Source organism: Chiloscyllium plagiosum, chromosome 4 (assembly GCF_004010195.1).
Source record: "Chiloscyllium plagiosum isolate BGI_BamShark_2017 chromosome 4, ASM401019v2, whole genome shotgun sequence".
Classification (NCBI taxonomy): Eukaryota; Metazoa; Chordata; class Chondrichthyes; order Orectolobiformes; family Hemiscylliidae; genus Chiloscyllium; species Chiloscyllium plagiosum.
The window spans coordinates 108,731,870-108,752,081 of NC_057713.1; the positions used below are offsets into that span (position 1 = coordinate 108,731,870).

The 20,212-nt window shown below is 39.5% G+C and overlaps 1 protein-coding gene across 7 annotated transcripts in view; it reads left to right on the forward strand.

Moving 5' to 3' along the window:
- The window catches only part of LOC122549307 (transcriptional activator GLI3-like), a 396,212-nt gene that overhangs the window by 341,999 nt on the left and 34,001 nt on the right, over positions 1-20,212 (forward strand). For all 7 annotated transcript variants that reach the window (XM_043688905.1, XM_043688906.1, XM_043688908.1 and 4 more), the window contains 3 exons: positions 2,893-3,109; positions 3,352-3,465; positions 6,023-6,163. In XM_043688905.1, the coding sequence (XP_043544840.1) occupies positions 2,893-3,109; positions 3,352-3,465; positions 6,023-6,163 (472 nt within the window). The remainder of the gene's footprint in view (positions 1-2,892; positions 3,110-3,351; positions 3,466-6,022; positions 6,164-20,212) is intronic.

Sequence of the window (20,212 nt, forward strand, 5' to 3'; positions counted from 1 at the left end):
CCACCCAGGATATTGGTACCCCTCTGGTTTAGATGAGGACCACCCTGCTTGTAGAGGTCACACCTACCCCAGAAAGAGCTCCAATTATTCAAAAACCCGCAACCCACCCTCCTGCACCATCCCTGTAGCCACGTGTTCAACTCCTTTCTCTCCCTATTCCTTACCTCACTAGCATGTGGCACGGGCAGCAAACCTGAGAAAACAACTCTGTTTGCCCTAGCTCTAAGCTTCCATCCTAGCTCCCTGAATTTCTGCCTTAAGTCGCCATCTCTCTTCCGACCTATGTCGTTGGTGCCAATTGGACCACAACTTGGGGCTGCTCTCCCTCCCTCTGAAGGATCCCAAAAATACGATCAGAGACATCACGGACCCTGGCACCTGGGAGGCAACACACCCAGTCTCTCTCGTCCCCACAGAACCTCCTATCTGTCCCCCTAACTATCGAGTCCCCAATGACTACTGCTCTGCTCCTCTTCCTCCTTCCCTTCTGAGCAGCAGGTGCCTCACTGCTTACCCCTGGTAAGTCATCCCCCCCCAACAGTATCCAAAACGGTATACTTATTGTTGAGGGGAATGGCCACAGGGGATCCTTGCACTGCCTGCCGGTTCCCTTTCTGTTCCCCAACTGTCACCCATCTGTCTTTTTCTTTTATCTGGGGACTGACTACCTCTCTGTAAGTCCTGTCAATAACCCCCTCTTCCTCCCGAATGATCCGAAGTTCAACCAACTCCAGCTCCAGTTCCCTAACACGGTCTTCTTTATCTTTCTCTTCCTTTTTGCTGAACCCTCTTGAACCCAGCTGTTGCTTTTTGTAAAAAGAAAAGGAAGAATCTTGATTTTAATCAGTGAGAAGGAAACACTGCAAACCAGAACAGGGTGTAACATTTCTGCCTACAAGAATTATGGGAATGCGATAGTTTCCCCGACTCACCATTCAACATGGAAAGACTTTTAAAAAGCCTCTGTTTTGATTAGCAGATCATGGGTTCAAACATTCCTTTGCATTTTCCCACCAAAAAAATTCTACAATCTAATTCAAAAATAGATTCTTCAATATTTGGTCACCGCTGCCTCCAAACATTGGGTAGCTTATTCTCAACAGAAGTTGCAGACTTTTGATTGTTGATCTATCTCAGCTATAATGGTTCATTTACGACTGTTTTTATCAAATGCAAGCAATCTGGGCCAGGTATTGTTTTGCACTCTTCTGCCCCAGAAGTAGTCTGGAAGACCAATTACTTGGAGTCAAAATCCATGTAGTGAGTTGAAAGTTGCAAGTTATGATCCTTGTCTCAGTTTCTGAATGAGGTTGTCTAAGTGAAATGCTGGTCTGTACAAATCAGTAGGGTAAAATGTTCGACTGGCATCCTGTGATGTGTTTTCTCTGATATCAGCTGGGATGATGGCTGAAGTGCCATAGTCATTATCTATGCCCTTTACCAAGGGGAGTAGCCCCACTGTTTAGTGCTGGTGAGTGAAAGTGAGTATGTGCGTGTGTGTGGCTATGCAGGGACAAGATCCAACTTGATTGTGATTCTCTTTCATCCCTGTTCCCACAATTCACATAAGGATAGTGGCCAATGAGTATTGAACCGCAGCAATGAGTGAATATATTTATGAAAGAAAGTGCAAAACTTGAAAGGGGTGGGGTACTTTGGGGGAAAATTTGTTCTTTTTGAGATTATTTAACATTTTAACCATATTTATGTCAAGTAAACATCACAATTCCCTCTAATGAAACTGATTTGAAGTTCACCTGTATGTGTGTGTAAGTGTGTAGGAGAAGATACAGCTTTCAGCATTTTGTAGAAGAAACAAAATAAATACATCAAGTGATTATACGTAAAGAACACATCCTTATACTGTGCTTTTCTGTTGAGAGATTAGTAGGGGCTGGGTATGACACCCCTTCTCTTTGAAAAGTGCCATGGGATCTGTTGTGTTCACCTGAGAGGGCAGAGGATCAAAAGTTTAATGACACATCCAAAAGATGGCACTTCCAGTAGTGCAAGGCTCCCTCATTTCTTCACAGAAGTATGACCCTTGACATCTCGCTGCTGTCGCTGGAGTCAGGCAATAATGGAGGGATAAAAACAGCAAATGAGTGTTTTAACTGTTCTTCCCTGTAGTTGGAAATATTCTGCACGACTTTTGGAATTTTTTGCATGATCTGGTATATTTCTCAATTTTATGAGGACAGCTAACTTGAAATTTGTAAATTTTACCATTGGCTCCACTTAATTCCACATTATTCAATTCAAATTATGTGATCCATATTCAATATTAGATTCCCACTTTGCTATTTTTTCAGTTGCTTAATTTAAATTAATCTATGCTTTTCTGTACATGAAAAAACTGAATCATTCACAGTAAGTTATTTCATGCAGTGCCACTTAGCAATGTATAGCTTTCCAAATGTGAAACTGGAGAACTCTGTTAAGATTTTAGAGTGAAAATCCTTTCAAGCTGCGATTCTCTTCAATGTGTATTTTAATTCTTCAAAATATATTTAGTGAAGAGCAAGGAGCAGCACGGTGGCACAGTGGTTCGTACTGCGCCAGAGACCGGGTTCAATTCCCGCCTCAGGCAACTGTCTGTGTGGAGTTTGCACATTCTCCCCGTGTCTGCGTGGGTTTCCTCCGGGTGCTCCGGTTTCCTCCCACAGTCCAAAAAAAAATGTGCAGGTTAGGTGAATTCGCTAAATTGCTCATAGTGTTAGGTGTAGGGGAATGGGTCTGGGTCGGTTGCTCTTCGGAGGGTCGGTGTAGACTTGTTGGGCCAAAGGGCCTGTTTCCACACTGTAAGTAATCTAATCTAAATTTTAGTATGTAGTCTTTATTCATCCTTCATGTTCTCTGAATGAATCTTTTCTGTATCTTCTGTCTACTTAGTCCTGCTCTCAGCTTTCCATACCCTGCCACACCAGTTGCCATCCAACAAATGCACCACCAGATAATGAGCCGTCAACAAACTCTGGGCTCTGCCTTTGGCCACAGTCCTCCTCTTATCCATCCTGCTCCAACATTTGCTCCTCAGCGTCATATCTCTGGCTTATCCACTGTATTGACCTCTGCACAGATCACCTCTTGTCCATCTGAATCTGCACAGGTAAGAAATCATAAGAACAATAATAATAACCACAGTTAAAAGGACAACTGAACAGTTGTAAAGGAAAGATTTTGATTGCTAGGCTATTGCTATGTTCTGATTATGCAATGTACTGGCTCCAGCACTAGATTCTGTTACCATTTTAATCAATAATAATTGATGTCACTAATACATAGTGGTCATAATGAGCAGGTTGTTTTTTTAATTAAATTTTCCTTTAAAATATGTCTTTTCTATGTTAGAGTAAACCTACTAGTGAGTCTGCAGTGAGTAGCACAGGTGACCCAATGCAAAATAAACGCTCAAGGATTAAACCGGATGAAGAATTGCCGAGCCCAGGTGCTGGAAATGAACAGGTATGACTGTGGATTCAATTAATAAGTCCTCACTCTTCCCTTCATAGCAGACTCATTCTGTAATATATATCATTTTTACAAGACTGCTGAGGGACCAATTACAGAAACAATTTTGCCCTTCTTTTGTTTGTTTTCCTTTTAAGATGAAGGTGATTAAATATGGTGTTTAAAATTATGTAACTTCAAAAAGTATCTTTCATGGATACATGTTGTAGTGTTACCATATTAAAACTGCATAAACATCTATGTTAAATCCAATGTGGATTTTCAGTGCAGCAGTGTCAAAGAGTAGAATAACAATCACTCATGTAAATCTTTAATTCACCGCTTCCACTTTGTCTTTCACAACAGCAATGTTATTACTGGAATTCTCCTATGAGAACCATTGGGAAAAATTCAGTATACTTTTGGGAGTCAGGTCATTTATCTGCCTCCCAAGAGTAGGAAGCTACTTGGTGCATGCCTTTTCTGGCAAATTTTCCCTTCATTTTTTGCTCCCACCCCTGCCAATGGACTTCACATCTGGTGTATTATATATGTGGTTGGGGAAAAAGCTATATTTTGAAGTGCCCTATAGGTATGTCACACCCGCTGTGAATTTTGTTATCCTATTGTGAAATGTGTTTAATGCAGTAAGAGAGCCAATGCTTTCATTTATTCTCATATAACATTAAATGAACCAGCTGAGAAACAGGGCTCTGTGTAAGGCACAGCTGGTACTATGTCTTGGATCTGGAGATTGTATATCATGTTCTACAGATTCTGTCCTGAGACTGGTATCTGTAGTACAGTGAGCTATGATGTAAAATTAACACTACCTAGGAGCATTAAAAACAAATGTTGTTGCTTATGAATATTATTTATACTTTTCCTATTTGAGGAACCTTTGAAAATGATTTTTCTTCAGTCTATTCTTGGGAGATTTTTCATGGATGCATCATAACAATTGCTCCTCAAATACGTTATTTTAGATTAACTTGTTCACATTTAGGAATTCTGGCTGAGTCTATAAACCATCTTCTGCAATCTTCCTGTTCAGTTTTAAAGAAAAAGCTTCCAAGATATGTATGTGAATCAGCCATTACATCCAGCCACACATTAACCAATTTTTTCATGTCAACCAAAGTTTTGGGAACATTTTATCCCAACAGCTCTGATACCTCTCATTAAATATTTTTCTTGATTTTGGTTTTACGTCTATTCATTGGCAGTTATGACTGAGGAAATTGAACAAGTATAACCTTGCAATAGTTTGTGTTTCTCAATTACTATCTTAGGAACTTGTACAATGAAACTGAAACTGTCCTCTTTGCAAAACTTTTCAAGGTGTAATGTGTAATGGAAAAAGAATGTCTTAAGCAGTGTGGGTACATCCAACATAGTGGGCAAGAGGGTAAAATTTGCTCTGGAAATAGGGATTTCTGAACAAAATTGGTAGCACTCGACAGGTATGCATGTGATCCTAAAACAGAAGGCTGGAGGAACACACCAGGTCTCTTTGGAGAGAAAAGCAATATTAATGTTTTGAGTCCAGTACCCTTTCATCGGAACAAAGAGTCAATGGACTCAAATGTTAACTTTGTTTTTCTCTCAGCAGATGCTGCCAGATCTTCTGTGTTTCTCCAGCATTCTCTGTTTTTGTTTCAGATTTCCAGTATCTGCAGCTCTTTATGTTTATTTTATACAGTAGATCCTGATGCTTTTGATTAGCCCCAATGATAGAAACTGATTTCAGTGGCAATAAAATAAAACAATGAAAATTATATGGTTTCTTTAAAGCAACAGTTGAAGCCCCAATCCCATGGCTAGACCCCATATTTTCATATACAGAAATAAATAGTGGGAAGGAAGCCACATCTGTGTACATTTAAATATTCCATGTCAATCAAAAGTACAATAAATTCCTCCTTAAAAGGAAGAACTTGCATTTATATTTGCACTTTCATCCCAAAGTGCTTTACAGTTAATGAAGTTATATTAGAATAATCTAGGGAATGCATCAGTCATTTTGCATGCCACAAAGTCCCACAGACAGCAGTGTGATAATGACCAAATAATTTACTTAATAATGAATATTGATTCAAAGTGTAAATATTGACCAGAGTGCTCGGGAGAGCTCTCCTACCCACTCATTGAATCATGCTACCTCCATGTGAAAGGTCTGATAGGGTTTTGGTTTAACATCTCATCTAAAAGATGCAGGCTCTGCTGATGCAGGGTTCCCTCAGTGTTACATCGAATTGTTAGCTTGAATTTTGTGCACCAATTTGTGAAGGTAGTTTAGACCAGCATATACAGAAAGCCAGCATGGACTCAAAGTGCTGAATGGCTTCCTTCTTTGTGATAGTGAGACCATGACTTTATAACCTTTTGACTCAGGCAAGAATGTAACCTCTGAGTCGTGAACCATTAGTACTCGAAAGAATTTCTATGAAAGCCAGCTAGGTACAGTGCAGACCACAGATTTCTCTGTGTGAACAGTTTACAAGAATGAACAGTTTTATGTACATGAGCAGGAGTTTTGAATCTGTGCAACTCACAATTTATTTTGCCACAGGAACAGCCAGAAGGAATAACATTGGTCAAAGATGAGGTGGACAAAGATGAAAGCAAGCAAGAGCCGGAAGTGGTTTATGAGACAAACTGCCATTGGGAAGGATGCGCAAGAGAATTTGACACGCAAGAACAGCTAGTCCATGTAAGTAACAACAGACAAGGACTGCTTGTGATTGTATACCATGCTTTGTGGAGGTCATGTTCTTTAACCTCAAAGTGTCAAGTTTCTTAGCCAGGGGCACTGCGAACTAGAGAGCATTTTATTAGTTCAACAGAAATAAATGGCTACAAAGCTTGACCAGTTCAGACAGCTGATGTCTAAAGGAGACCTCTGTCAAACATTTTACAAAGGGTGCTTGTGTTTTAAACCAGTGTAAATGAAAGGGTGAATCTCTCCAGGAGAGAAATAGTGGCCCTATTCACCTCATACCAAACCCTTTGCAAATTTCTCCAAGTGAAGAAGTACATTTTTAAGATGAGCCTAATTGTTAAAGAAAATTATTCGATTCTTTAAGTAAGTGGATAACTGAATCAAAAAATACGGCCTTGCTACCAGAGAATGTTGATTGCATTATTCCCTTATTCACAAATGCATTGTGAATTCTGAATGGTTGGGTTGTGCAGGTTTCATATACAGATCTATACTTGCATGTGCAATGTCTCCATTATTCAAACAGAGAGAGAGAGAGTTTGTGTTGTAATGTGCCTGAGTAACTGGCTGGTATTTTTTTTGCCTGATGACTGACAGACAACATAATGCTGCACTTTGTGTTTCCTTCCCGTCTCATGATGTTAATTTGTGTTGTCTTCCTGTATCTTCTTTCTGGTGTTGACAATGTTAGTTTGTGTCGAGATCCTATCCTATCTCTCTGGCATTGTGTTTAATAATAAAAACAATTGATGTTCTGAAAAGGAAAGCTTTACTTGCATTGTATTTTCTATAAAAAGCAGTAGCTGACAAATTGGTTTGGCAATTGATTACTTTATTACTGTTGAAGGAAATTAGAGTTTTTAGAAGTATGTCAGTCATGAGTTTAATTACTTATATCATTGATTAATAGCTTACTTCAAAAATAATATTTTCCACCAAATATTCTCACCACTTATATCCCTGAAGCATCAATTCCTTTTGGTAAAAAATGACAAATGCCAGATTTTACTCAGTACTTTTTCCAAGTTAACCATAGATGATGATTCTTGGAAAGCTATTCAGCTGCAAAACTGCACCCAAACTGGAGCCTATCGTCATCCAGCCATGGTCTTATTTATCACTCCAGATTGAGATCTCCCATTCTGTTATTCACTCACTTTTCTTTTTGGCCACTGAATCAACCAGACCTTTAAATTCCTCCAAAGTTGCCCCAGGCCTGAACTGGATAATAAAACCAAACTACAGTGGATACTAGAAACCAGAAACAAACACAGAGAGCACTGGAGAAACCCAGCAGGTCTGGCAGCATCTGTGCAGAGAAATACAGTTCTGAAGAAGTGTCAGACCAGATTCAAAACATTAACTCTGTTTTCTCTTTTCTAGTCTTCAAGCTAGCTAACATCACAAATATTTTCTTTCGGTCAGGCGTTATTCACTATTTCTTTCAATACAACTGTTGGCACTCTCTTTCACAGAAAACTCTTTATCCTTACAAACTACTACCTGATCTTCAACTTTGCTTTCATCGATTGATTTTTTAAATAACCGTTTGATTTTCTACATCCCACCACAGCACTGTCTGTCTTTTCGTTAGGTACTTACCCACTCTTTCTCTCTCTCTCCTTTTTTTTTTACAGTATGTCTCTCCTTTTTCCCCTCTCTGTAATTCTGTCTCTCACACAGACTCTCCGTCTGTCAAAGCCCACATGGGAACAATAGGTATTTTATGTAAGCTACTGGAAAACAACCAGCACTTTTCAAAAATAGCTGATAAAAGTGTTAGTACCTTTGGGAAGAGTGAGGGGGATCAGGAAAAGAGAGTGATATGGCTTGCCTACTTGTAGCATGAATAGCATTGGATTAGACCACTGTTTCACTGAGGAACGTATAATGGAACAGCAGCCTGACTCTATACTTTAACTTGCATTTGGTTTTAACTGGTCAATTGCCTTGGGATCATAAATGCCAATTAGTCTATCTTTTCTGATCAGAGAAATACATTTGTTGAACTCTCAAAACATATTTTGTTCAAGGTCTTTTTGTTTTATTGTCTTAGAAATCTGGCAGACAACAGCCCTTTTATATTTACTGCATTGTATGGCAAAATACATTGGATATATTTGTGTTAGCTACAGAAGTGAGGGGTCAGCTCTCCGTGGAGTATGGATAGTTTAAATTAAGTATAGGCCGTTTCTGTAACCGCAAGCATGACCTTTCCAAGTTCTTCTTTCTGCTGCTTAGAAAGCTTTACCTTTGAGTTAATAGGAAAATGTGCGGATGTTCACAGCTGTCCATCCAGTAGCTGACAGTTCCAGCAGCAAGCTTACATTGTCACTATCTATAATTGATATCCTTTTTTGGAATGTGACTGTTGACTACGTTTCGAGGTCTTTGCTAAAGGTTTTTAACAATTCTGACAACTTTTGCCCTCACTATTGCACCTCTTAAACTATTCTGTTGGAATGTCAAAGTCATTGAACCACAGTGCAGAGGCCACACGTGTTACACATTAGTTAAATCACAAACATTGATGGCAGAATGAGAATTCCTCCTATGGTTGCATGCTGGTATGGACTCATTTCCATCAAAGCTGTGAGAGGGGAACTTTTGTTGCTTTATATTATTAAATAGTGGGCTGACTACTGAAGGTTTTAATAAAAGTCACGAGAGTATTTTAATTTATGTTGAAAAAATCCATATGGGCAGCTGGAGGGTTTTTTCCTTGCTCTGACTCTGTGAAATAAAGCTTACTCAACCAGATATTTAGTCAAGTTAATACATTATCTATTCATAGGTGGAGGTGGGAAGGAAATGGGGAGATACAAATAACGAAGATTTAAATAGGATTTTCAAGTAATATGGAGCTTAGATAAATATCTAACTTTGTTTTAATTTTGCTAAAATGCTTTGAAGCAATCACAATTTGTATTAATTCTCTGCATCATAATGCCTTACTTAACTGAGTGGATATTATAAACTCTTAATGTTAAAAATCACACAACACCAGGTTATCGTCCAACAGGTTTATTTGGAAGCACTAGCTTCCACAAGTACTCCATAACCACCTGATGAAGGAGCAGCACTACAAAAGTTAGTCCTTCCAAATAAACCTGTTGGAATATAACCTGGTGTTGTGTGTTTTTAACTTTGTACACACCAGTGCAACGCTGGCACCTCCAAGTCATAAACTCTAATATGATTGTTGCATCACATTTCCATTACTCACAATGATCATGCTGTACAATCTCTGTTGGAATGCTGTAAGGAGTGGTTTGTACTGACAGAGCTGGCTCATCCTATTGAAGTTCCTTCAAAATCAGTTTTTGAAGGTCACAGTGAAGATTATTGATATGATCTTCATTGAAACAAAATAAATCTTATAACATTTGTTCCTTTTTATATTTCATAAATAATATTTTCCTTTTTGGTCAATGTGTTCCTTTCAATTCTACATCTCTCTCCCTTTTCCTTCAAATCTAACTTCTTATCCAAATTCACATGTTGTTTCAATGCATTTTATAGTTAATGGCCATGCAGCCTGCTATTAAAATTTACCTGGTTCCACCTGTCATTTCATTTCTATGTTACTGTCTTTTAATTTCCCCTTTATTGTGTTATATTAATGACTGTTGGTCATGTTTGACTTATTTGGTTGTAATTTGAACAACAGTTTTTACTGACATTGTAAGTATGTTTATTTTAATCATCAGGTTTGTCAAAATCAAAGTGAAAACCTTTTCAAGGATTAGGCTACCGATGCCACTGTTTAATTGTATTTTTAAAACTTAGTACGATTCATTGGGTAGGGCTATGGGTAGGATAATGATTGGATGTTCTTTTCTCTTGTTTTCTCAAATGCATTGATTGGTACTGAGATACTGGTAGCCCCCTGCATCTTAAGTGATCATTATCCATGTGTGAGCTGAGGTGGTAAGTATTTTTAATCTATTCTGCTGTGTAGGGCATTTCAATCTGGATCCTGTTGCTGTCACTTTACACCAGAGTCACTAAGCTGCTTTCCTCCTCCGTCACATTTACCTAAAAACATCCCCTTAAATTCTTTCTTTCATGCCCAGCTTTCGTACTCATCATTTGTGATCATGTCTTCAGATTCCTAGGCTCCCATATTATGGAAACCCTTTGCTTCTGCATTTCTTTCCCACCATTATGATTCTCCTTAAAAGCCATTTCTTTTGACCATGTTTTTGGTCAATCCACCTCAATATCTTTTTAGGACAGGTGGCTGTTGCTTTTTAGACTGCTTGCAATGAGACGGCTTTCAAATTATTAATTTTTTTCTAGCATCAGCCCACTGTCATTCTTGTACTTCATGAACATTACAAAGGAGGAGCTATGTTATTTTGCTGCTTAGTTAATTGTCACATATGATGCACAACTTTCTTTAACACTTGAATATTTGCCTAAACTCCTTAAAGCAAGATATTCTTTTGATGTTAAATTTAGGAGTGGGGACCATTCACCACTTCAAAAGTGCCCTGCTAACCAGTTAGATTATGGTTGATTTGTGTCTCAACTCTATTTATCTGCTTTACCCCTCCTAATGTTTTGATACAATTAACAACATTTAGGTGAGAATTGCAGGTTCCACATCTCATTGTATGAGAGCAATTTCCCTGAAACACCTATTAATAGATTATGTTCCTTCATTCTTGATTTTCCCAACAGAGGAAACAGTTTCATGGATCTAGTGTATCAAAACCTTTTCAGCATCTGTTTTTTCAGTGTCACATGCACAAGGGAGTATGGACCAATTCTTTCCAACCTGTTCTCATAGTCTAACCACTAAATCCCACCACCATGGTACTTTATTAGTTTTATAACACCAGGTTATAGTCCAACGGGTTTAATTGGAAGCTTTCGGAGCACTGCTTCTTCATCAGGTGGTTGTGGAGTATAAGATATACTCTTATACTCCACAACTACTTAATGAAGGAACAGCACTCCAAAAGCTAGTGCTTCCAAGTAAACCGGTGGGACTATAATCTGGTGTTGTGTGATTTTTAACTTTGTACACCCTGTCCAACACCGGCACCTCAAAATCATGACTTTATTCGTCATTTTTGAATGCTACTAATTTCTCTCATGGAGCTGATCACAGCACTGTAGACACTCGGCAGATTATTTAAGGGTGAATGGACTCATTTTTTTGCCATGTCTTTCTGCCCCAAGTGATGGTAGAACAGGGTAGCTTACTTCACTGTGACCTGCAATTGACCAAGACCATTTTTTCGAGTAGTGGCAACTTCAGCAGGTCACCTGGGGAAGATCTTTTAATTATCTGACAGTGCATGAATTGGATGATGGAAAGCAATTCAGCTATTAGATTTGTCCATAATACAGAATCTAATGGTATTCACATAGTGGGTAGATGGGCTACATAGAAAAGGAGAAACATTTCTCTGTTGCCTACAGTTTCAAAGGCACTCGTTCCTTGCTGGGAGCAGCTTCTCAGGTGTAGGTCACCTTCAATACTTTTGAATACTAGCGTGAATATTTAACATCAGGAGGCTGGTCAATGAATGAGGTAATTTTGGATTAGTGGTGCTGGAAGAGCACAGCAATTCAGGCAGCATCCGAGGAGCAGCAAAATCTAGGCAGGTAGGACAAGTCATGGGGACAGTGCTGAGCTGGAAGTTTGGAACTAGGGTGAGGTGGATCAAATATTTCTCACTGTACATATTTCTCTCTGGAGTGACTGCAAATCAATTAGTAGAAGAAGATGAGGTTGATGTTCTAGGCTGAGGCCAGCTATTGTATGCTCACAGCTAGCTGAACGAAGATCTTTCACAGGAAATAGACCAGAGATTGAAACACAAAGCTTCCCATTTTGTGTGAGAAGTATTTTTTTGATAACTTAAAATAGAATTTCAAGTACTAGTTCATATTTATTCACTTGAGGTTTCATTCGAGGCATTTGGACTGTTGACACATCTGACAGAGAAGATAGATTACAAATCCCATTTGGATGAGCAGTAAGCTTGTTTATGTTACATAAAGGCAGTGGTCACTTGAGGGTCAGTAAGTGTTTTCCGTTTGGTTCTAGGTTTACATTTTAGTTTAGATGGCGACATTGCTCTTGAAAGAATGTTTACAAAAACAATGCAGCTACACTTGCAAGTTCCCTGTCCCAGAGACTACTGAGATCCTATATCCAGTGGAATAAGATAAAAGTTGTCAGTTGAAAATGAAAGAAAGCTCTCACCCATTCTCCTTCCTTGTGTTCAGGCGAGATAAACAGCAGTGCAGTCTGAGTGCTGTTCCATTTGGCTCCTGGCGGGGACTTTAATTGGTATAATGCAGATTTTTTTTTGATCAGCAAGGATTATTCTGCTTATCTTTTCTTAGTATCATAGCTTGTGATGAAAAAAGCCTTTGGTGAAACGCAGATGCTGCATTTCCAAGTAAAGCACTTTAGCGATTGACATCTGAAAGAAATGTCTGATTTATTAGCCTTTAATTGATAACATTGAGAGGTAAATAGTAATCCAGGTCTGACTGATTTGTGAAATTGCTTAATATGAAGTCTCTTTGTGATTATCATAAACTCAGTCAGGCTGTTGGGATAGTCCCTGTGCCTGTTCCGAAATACCTGGGTATTTTAAACTGCTAAATCTATCTTACTGTGCTTTTACAATAGTTGGCAGATAGACTGGTAGGGTAAAGATTAATAACCAGTTGCTATGCTATCAGTGCATGCTTGTCGATTTTCTAGGAAAGGGCTGTCTATTCAGCATGAAAATTATTGATTAACTAAATCTTGTTATTAGGGCAGGGTGTGATCCATAATCACAAACAATAGTGGATATCGTTCTTCCCCAGCCACACTAATGCATCAGAACCTTCCACAATATTTCATGTCACCTGTTGTAGTCACTTTGTCCTCCCTGTGCCAGACAGAAATGTGTCACCCCAATCCTGTCTGCGTAGCTATTACTGTCTTAAAAGCAATGGATAAAGAGCACTGATGTGCCAGTGTATTATGTGTTAAAGCTGCACCCAAGTCTCCCTAATTTCACCAAGAAAGGTATATTTATATCACAAACGGGTACTGTTCACAGCTATTTTAAAGTAATCTATAGCATCTACCTATTCAGAATGTTTAGTTGGCCCTTTTCCTCTTAAAATGCATCACTTGAAGATGGAATGATCGTTTAGTTTACATGCTCCTGTGATGGATACAATACAAATACTATTGAGCCAATTTGATCTTCAAATTCCACAGATATTAATTTTCAGTGAGAGTTCTCTTATTGAGGTTTTGAAGCATGTGTTTGTTTGTGTTCCTCAGGCATTAAGTATTACAGTTTGCTTTCATTGTAAATCAAATGTAACTTATATCCACTTTTAATAACTTTTGAATGTTTTCTGTACTTTAATTATCTAGGATTCCTATTGTACAAATATTTTGGAATCCAAAACAAGAACAATCATGATTTTTTTTATTGTGTGATGCAATTAGACTATCTTCAATTGATTACATTGAAAGAGGTAATAATTCTAATTGATTAGGTGGAGTTATGACCATGTACTTGTACACAGTACATTAAAAGAAATGGGCGGAATGGTCTCTTCCTATTGTAAAAACAGAAAGCGCTGGAAAAACTCAGTAGGTCTGACTGCTTCTTTGGAGAGAGCAACAGAGTTTACGTTTCAAGTCCAGTATGATGATGGGATAATGTAAGGGGACGAACTGAGAATAGATCACAGGTCAGCGCGACAACGAGGGACGAAGGGCCTGTTCTGCACTATAGTGTTCTATGTTCTAGTGTGATTCATATTTGGAACTGTACAGGATTGAAAAGTGATGAATTTTATACAGTAGAAACAGGGGGAAGAAGGGGGTTGGATGTTCCAGGGTTTAGATATTTCAAAAGGAATGGTGGGGGAGGTAAAAGAGGTGGAGGAGTGGCATTGCTAATCAGGGATAGGATCACAGCTGCAGAAATGGAGATCGTCGAGGAGAGTTTGTCCACAGTCAGTATAGGTGAAAGTCAGAGACAGGAAAGGAGCGGTCACTTAATTGGGAGCTTTCTACAGGCCTCCCAATAACAACAGAGACACAGAGGAGCAGACTGGGAGGCAGATTTTGGAAATTTTAATGACATAAGTAATGAGTTCTAGGGTAATGAGTTGAAGTTGACTGACAATACAAAACTAGGTGAGAATGTTCACTGAGGAGCACACAGGAATGCCCAGAGAGCTATTATCAGGTTAATTTTGTAGGAAAAACAGGTGGCAGACAAGGGGAAAGTATGAGATTATTGATTTAAGCATTGAGAATAAAACAGCAGAAGATTTTAAAAGTTATGAAACACTTAAATGTTCATGTTCAGAGATAGTTGTATATACTTGTACAGGGACTACAAATTTAATATGCTGGTTCCTCAGTGAATTAGGAAAAACATAGCTTTGGAATAGAATAACAAAGAAATCTTGCGAAAATTTTGCAAGACTTTCATGAGGTCACACCTATAGCACTGTCCATTGTTTCAGATTCCATATGTAATGAAGGATATATTTTCCTTGGAAGCAGTACAGTCAAGGTTTCCTATGATGAGTGTTGTCTTATAATGAGCATGGAGCAATGAAAGGTGACCTGAACCAATTTGAGAAGAAGCAGCAGTGAGAGGTAGTCTCCCAATCAGTATGGAGACTGGGGTTGCATACATGTTACTTACTGGAGACACCTGCTCCTGAATTGTTAGACTGCTTAATCTCTGGTATAATGATTAGCAGTGTAACTCACTCACTGACCTCCAAACATGAACACACCATCTGAATCAAACTTGCCCCACACTCACCATTGACTCAATTGCTCACCATCTCTGACGCTTAATTTCCTACTGGCTCCAATCCCTACTAATCTAACTGCCCACTGCTGTAACCCCTCCCATTTCCCCACCTACCGCTACCCCTTCCCCCAACCCCATTGACCTGACTAACCCTCACTCAACAATGCACCAAAAACCTTTTGAGACCTTCAAACACTACCTGCTGTTGTAAAAGCTGTGGGGGCTTTATGCTGCTCCTGTCTATGGATTGCTGCACTGAAGCATTGCTACTGCAGCTGGAATAGGAAGACCAACTGGAAGAAGATGAAAAGGCCAGGGTGCTGCAATCTTTGCAGTAAGTAGTAATCACCCCAGCATTGTCACTGTCAGAATATCTATGAAAATAATCCTGGACATAAATGGTCAATTCTGAAAAATGCGTACAATTTCTTAAGGGAAAATTGTGTTTAACAACTTGAGTTTTTGATGTGAGAGCAGGTGGTGTTAATGAGACAGTTCTGAAGAAGGGTCACTGGACTCAAGACTTTAACTGACTCTCTCTACGGCTGCTGCCAGACCTGCTGAGTTTCTCTAGCAATTTCTGTTTTGGTTAGCAAACACGGCAGAGCCGGTTGTAAAAGTGACGTATGTAATCCTGGGATTGACCAATAGAAACTGGAGAGAAAATCATGCATTTCACCTCCTCAGCAATGAAGAGATCAGCGAGATGATCAATGTGTGAGTTTCTTGACTCACCACCAATTAAAACCCCTAAGTGGTCCATTAATTGGTGATTGTGTTTGATGGAGACCAGCAGCCCACCTGCACCAGTGAGATAACTCACCCAATTTTCTGAAAATTAGCTGGCTGAAAAATGATAGGTACTCCACCTGCCAGAGTTGAGGCCTATGATAGAGTCAGGTACTCCCCTTTGCTTGCTTCTAAGTGAACTGATTGACACAGATGGACGTTGGTCACCACCTAATGCACTGCCCTCACTCTTCAGAAAAATGTGGGAAAGTTTCATCCATGTTGTACAAACTTGTAATGATCTTCCATTAGACGTTGGCTTGGCCTCAAGTGTAGAATTCAGTCCAATATGGGGCACCACACTTTAAGAAGGATGTGAAGGCTTTAGATAGGATTCAGAAAAGAATCACAAGAATTCCAGAGGTGAAAGCCTTTAGTTACATGGATGGCTTAGAGAAGCTGAGATTGTTCTGACAGAAGAGCATGTTGAGAGGAGATTTCATTGAAGCATTCAAAATCATGAGGGGGTTTGGATTTGGACAGTGTAGATAGGAAGAACTCATTTTGGTGGAAGGATCAAAATCCAGAGGACACCTATTGTAAGTGATTGGTAAAAGAAACAACAGCAACGAGAGAGAGCGTTTCTGTGTAAAAAAAAAAATTAGGATATGGAATGCACAGCTCACAGGTGTGGAAGCTGCATTTATTGTGGGAAGTGACATGAGTGGAATTGGCAGATAATGAGCTGAGTTTACGAAATTGAGAGATATCTAACAAATGTATGTGATTATGAAGGGGTTTGATAGAGTCGACAGACTGTGGTTATTGGAGAATGTAGAACATGCCTCAGGATAAAAGGTTAAACATTTAATACAGGTGTGAGGAGAATTCTCTTCACTTAATGGTTTGTGAATTTTGAGATTCTCTCTTCTAGAGAGTTGTAGATGCTGTAATATTGAATATATTCAGGCATGGGCTGGAACATTCTTCATCTCTCAGGGAATCAAGGGGACGAAGTACAGGTGGGACAGCTAAGTCAGAAGATCGGTTATGATCATTTTGTGCACGGGAGCAATTTTGACGGGCTGTATCTGTCTGACTGCCACACCTATTTCTTGTGTCCTTATACAACTGAGAAGTAGTCCATTTACCCATGGTGCTGGCTCTATAAAATAGTTGTACAATCAAACTGATTTCTTTGGCTCTTTCCCCATAGGCCTGCAAGTTTCTTCTTTTCCAGTATATAACAATTTAGCTCCTGTTGAATCAAAGGGATTTCTAGATAATCTTGAAAATTCGCCAAACCAATTTTGAATTATTTCATTTTAAAGTATTAAATTTAAAAGAAAAAATGTTGGCAGGATCAGCACTGGAGCGGATATTTTAAATCCTTTCATGACCACTCCTAATCTCCTATTGCCCCCTGGACAGAATCCTGCACCGTGGGTCTAATATGTATTGCAAGTGTTTTCCATTTCTAAATATTGCATCTGGTTCTTGATAAAGCTCCTATGAATTGTACAATATTTTCTTTGTATTGGGGTAAGAAATTGATTTCATCCTTAAGTATTCCAACCTTTTGTCTGTATATTTAATCCTTAGAGCAATGTCCATCATTTATTGGAAGAGCTTTCCAATAAATCGCACATTTTGCTCACAACTGTTTCCTGAGATCTCATGTTGTAAAGATACTGTTTTAAGGAGCGTGTTTTAAAAATATACACACTCATTCCAAAAATGTATCCGTCTCTGAGTGAAACTGTTAAGCAAATAGTTACTGGCACTCATAAAAATTGCAGTTTACTTCATCCCTTGCTGCCATGTTGAAGAAACATTTACTCTCTATTGATTCGCCAAGGAAACACTGTTTTTAAAAATCTTTAGACTGGCAGAGTTTCCTGTCACCAGCTCTATTCTACTGCCAGTTCCTTTTGGCCAAGAGTTTGTTCCCTGTACATTCACAACTTTTGAGAATATGATGTTTGTTTTAGTTTTAACGATGAGAAGACTGGACAAAACATTCCTGTTGTGAAGTGGAATTATTATGATGTGCATGTAACCAATAAAACCACAGTATTTATCATGAAACTTCCCTCAAAGTCGAATTCTAAATCATGTGGGTGCACTGAAAGCACACACACCAGAGCTTCCTTGATGATTCTACTCACCAGCTGCAATAACAGAAAATTGGAAGCAGTGTAGTGTGAAACTGTGCACCAAGAGGCCATTTTACTACTATGAATGTAACTGGATCAAAATCCTGGAACCCCTCCCTAATGGCATTGTGGCTCTACCTACAGCACCTGGAGTGCAGTGGTTGAAAAGGCAGCTCGCCATCATCATGGGCAACTAGGGATTGGTAATAAATGCTGGCCCAGCCAGTGACACTCATTTCCCATGAGTGAATGAATAAAAATAAATGTGCTGGCATTTGAAGTGCTATCGGATAAGTTGCAATTTCATACCCCTTTCCCCATAAGCCTGCAAGTATTCACTTAATTCCCATTTGGAAGTGATTACTGAACCTGCTTCCAGCACCCTTCCAGGCATTCCAGATCATGGTCACAGTCAAAGGACTGAAATTGGATGGACCACCGGCATTCAGCAAGGCACTAGGAATAACACTGAGAAATGAAACCCTGCATAATTCTCTCAGCAATGTCTGGGAGCTACTGCTGTCTCACGTCTGAGCCAAGCAACAAATTGACATAGTTATATTCATGGAATCATTCCTTACAATGTCCCAGACACTGCCATCCACCCATCCCTGGGAATGACACAGACCCAGCAGCAGTGGTATAAAGTCTGGGAGGAGTTGCCCTGGGAATTTTCAACATTGTACCAGATCACATGAAGTCTCGTCAGGCAAACACAGGCAAGGAAACTTCCTCTGATTAATGCCAGCATTCACTCTAAGATGTGCATAAGCAAGGTTGCTCTAAGATCCTATCCATGGCAACTGGCACGCCAACTGTGGCATTAACTTCCAATTCCTGAAATCGATGCCACACATTGACCTCAGAGGCCCATGCAGCTGGAAAGAAAATGAGAGGGAACATCGCTTACCACTGCCACCTGGCTGAGGAAGCAGAACCCTCCAGGTTGATCACCCTACACACAGAAGAAGCACTGAAGGTGGCTCTGAGTGGGGGGAGCTTCAGTGTCCATCATGAAGAGTGGCTCTGGCAAGTCCTAAAGGTTATTTCTGCTAGATTGACCAAAGACAGATAGTGAGGGAACCAACTAAAAAGAAAATTTGACTTGGCCTCGTTGTCACCAATCTGCCAGTCACAGATCCATCCATCAATGATATTATCAATAGGAGTGACTACCACACAGTAATTGTAGAGAAAATCTCCCATTTTCACATTGGGAATTCCCCCTTTTTTTACATAAGAATATAAGAACTAGGAGCAGGAGTAGGCCATCTGGCCTTTCAAGCCCACTCTGCCATTTAATACGATCATGGCCAATCTTTTCATGGACTCAGATCCACTTACTCTCACTGTAACCCTTAATTCCTTCAATGTTCACAAAAAGTTTATTTTAGCTTTAAAAAGATTTGCTGAAGTAGCGCCAACTACTTCACTGGGCAAGGAATTCCACTGATTCACAACCTTCTGGGTGAAGAAGTTCCTTCTCAATTCAGTCCTAAATCTGCTCCCCCTAATTTTGAGGCTATGCCCTCTTGTCTTAGTTTCACCTGCCAGTGGAAACATCCTCTGTACATCTAATTTATCTATTCCCTTCATAAATTCCAAAGAATGTAATCCCAGTCTACTCAGTCTCTCCTCATAAGCCAACTCCCTCAACTCTGGAATCAACCTAGTGTATCTCTCTGCACCCCCTCTAGTGCCAGTACATCCTTTTACAAGTCACGAGACCAAACCTGCACACAGTACTCCAGGTGTGGCCTCATCAGTACCCTATACAGCTTCAACATAACCTCCCCACTTTTAAACTCAATCCCTTGAGCAATGAAGGACAAAATTCCATTTGCTTTCCTAATTATCTGTTATACCTGCAGACCAACCTTCTGTGGACCAACACCCAGGTCCTTCTACATAGCAGCATGCTGCAACTTTTTACCAATCAAGTAGTAGTCCTTTCTACTGTTACTCCTATCAAAATGGATGACTTCACATTTATTAATATTGTAATCCATCTGCCAGGCCTTAGCCCACTCACTTCAACTATATATGTTCCTCTGCAAAGTTTCACAGTCCTCTGCACACTTTGCTCTGCCATTCATCTTAGTGACATCTGCAAACTTTGACACACTACACGTGGTCCCCAACTCTAGATCATCTTCATAAATTGTGAATAATTGCAACCCCAACACTGTTCCCTCAGGCACACCATGAGTTACTGATTACCAACCAGAATCACACTCATTTATTCCCATTCTTTGCTTCGTATTACATCCATGCTAGTACTTTACCCATAACACCATGCATCTTTACCTTATGGAGCAACCTTTTGTGCAGCACTTTATCGA